This window comes from Ceratosolen solmsi, unplaced genomic scaffold (assembly GCF_000503995.2).
Source record: "Ceratosolen solmsi marchali unplaced genomic scaffold, CerSol_1.0 scaffold7, whole genome shotgun sequence".
NCBI classification, from domain to species: Eukaryota; Metazoa; Arthropoda; class Insecta; order Hymenoptera; family Agaonidae; genus Ceratosolen; species Ceratosolen solmsi.
In genome coordinates this window covers 13,126,818-13,129,294 of record NW_011948413.1, presented here as the reverse complement: position 1 = coordinate 13,129,294, position 2,477 = coordinate 13,126,818, and the positions used below count along the sequence as shown (strand labels likewise).

The 2,477-nt window shown below is 47.3% G+C and overlaps 1 protein-coding gene across 1 annotated transcript in view; it reads right to left on the bottom strand.

Annotated features, from left to right (window-relative positions):
* LOC105367495 (frizzled) overlaps positions 1–2,477 on the bottom strand; it is a 3,182-nt gene that overhangs the window by 511 nt on the left and 194 nt on the right. Inside the window, 3 exon segments of the mRNA XM_011506228.1 lie at positions 3–113; positions 826–1,205; positions 1,840–2,477. The exon segment at positions 1,840–2,477 is cut by the window's right edge and continues 27 nt beyond it. Of these exon segments, the coding sequence (XP_011504530.1) occupies positions 3–113; positions 826–1,205; positions 1,840–2,477 (1,129 nt within the window).

The window sequence follows — 2,477 nt, the reverse complement described above, 5'->3', positions numbered from 1 at the left end:
GAGGAGGAAGGCGGTGCCGAGCACGAGGTAGACGCAGAGAGGGGCGAGCACGAAGCCTCGAAGGGCCTCGACGTTCCAGAGGCCGACGTAGCAGACGCCCGATAGGATGTCACCTGTTGATTTATTTACCACGATTATGGTCTTTGTTAACTTCTTACTTTCTTACTTTGAAGGGTTAGTAAGGGGTGTGCCTTGGGAGGTGCAGCTCGCAATCGCAACGTCCGAATTCCCATATCCTTTCGGATAAACGTCCGGCGTCTCTGGGGATCTATCGACGCTTTTCACTATTTATCGCACACCATTAAGTACTTGGCGTTATTTCTATCCCAATCGTCTTAAAGGTTATGACGTTCACCGCGGCGGGATATAATAAGTCTACAATACGCTTATTAATTACCGTTTTGTACATTTTCCGCGTGGAAATCGACTTTTTAATAATTTGATTAAGCCACTGTCCAACAATATCGAATGGCATCAATGGCGATTCTCCTTCGATTTTATTCCCAAATCCCGTAGAATAATAATAAGTTTTCAAAGTAATTCGAAACGTCCGAGAGACGGCGCGTTAACGATCGATTATTGCAATTCGAGATATCGTTTTCTCGACAATGATGCTGCGAACGCGCTGGACTTTCGGCGCTGGAATGCTTTAAAGTCAGGGAAGGATAATCTTTGTTTACGACTTAAGAGTGCCGTAGAAAGTCGGATGGTATAACCATAGAGTCGCACTTTCAGGAGAAGCGATTGTTGGAACGATCACGTGGTAGGAAGAATTACGTGGCCTTGGATCGGACTTTTGGCGCCTAATGTCCGATTAACTAGTACCTTCGACTTTGCCCATGGCCAGAATGGAGACTGTTTTGACAGCCGGTGCAGCCCATGCAGCCAAATGAAAGTATTGCGAGTTGGCTTCGATGGCCTCGTGTCCCCACTTTAATCCAGCAGCCAGAAACCAGGTGAGAGTTAAGATGACCCACCAGATACTAGAAGCCATTCCAAAGAAGTACAAGACCATAAATAGAATTGTGCACAATTCGTGCTTGGTGCCCTGCGTTATCGTGGATGCCATCTGAATATTTATATCCAAGGGTGGTGGGAAAGGCTCCCTGCACGATATTGAGTTGCCAGCTGCCCAGCCGACCACGTATGCCAATGCAACCATCAGGTAGCATACGGATAAAAATATTATGGGTCTCTCTGGGTATCTGGAAGGAGTAAATTTTATCAATTAATATCGAGTAGCATTTTTTCTTTACGTTTTGTCATCGTCTCGGATGGACATGCTTCTGACAAGTCGAGTCAACTTATGGCTTACGAGAGGCTAAAATTAATAGGAAAACTTGAAGCTAAACATTGGCATAGACTGTATCGAGTTATAAATTACTTTGTCGGAAAACAGCGAGACTGGCTCCAAATATTCATTGCATTATTAAACTCAACGGTTAAATTAATAGGATAATGTAGAGATTGGACACAAGGGAGGCACAATGAAAGATACGCAGAGCTAGTTTCAAAGACATTCCACTTGGGTGTTTAAAGCTCAGCCTCTGAAAACAGATGAGAAAATTAAAGCAAAATATTTCGCAGCTCCATAGAGGACAGTAATCGTATTAAATAATTATTAGTCTGCGCAAGATAGAAGCAATGACAGTTGCCGTATAATTGCAAAAATTGTCTACTACGTACCAGCCCTTTGGATGAAGCAGCACGAGGAGAGGAAATTTAAAAAGAAATTTAAGGAAATAAAGCATGGACCAAGGTGTAAGCTTAAAAGCAAATGAGATTGCTGGGAGGCTCGCTGCCCCTCTTGGGGCAACTATACCACAGAGAGCCGCTTACCTGAATCTATCGGTATCAATGAGGAATGTTAAGAAAGTGAAGAAGCAAGATGCGGCGCACAAAGTTGCCCATGTGCCGACCCAGACCCTGGAGAATTTGCGCTCCCTCTCGGTGAAGAACATCCCGTCGCAGGGGGCACCGCAATTCGGCTCGACCTTGTTTCCTACTTTCAACGAGTAGCCCAGTCCATGGGGCACCTTGAAATGCACCGGACACACAAAACCATAATCCTTGGCTCCCAGCATGAAGCCGTTGGAGCTGTAGGTCTTGTGAATGTTGCCCCAAAGGGCTGGGTGGAACTCGGGGGCCGGCAGCCGCACGTCGTCTATCACCGGGATCTCCGTGGGCGTCGACTCATTCTTGCCGACGCAGAGCACCGAGCTCCCGTGCTCCGGGAACTTGGAGCAGTCCATGCTCTCCGGCCAGTAAAAGCCAAAGTTGTTCATGAGCTTCTCACAGCCCATCTTGGCGCTCTCGCAGAGAGATCTACAGGGTGGCAGAGCCTTGTCCAGGATCGTGCAGACCGGTGCGTACATCGCGCAGAGGAAGAATTTGAGATCGGAGCTGCACTTGAGCTTCACCAACGGCGAGAACTGGTGCACCTCGGGCCCGGCGTCCTCTTGCTTCTGGTGGTTCAG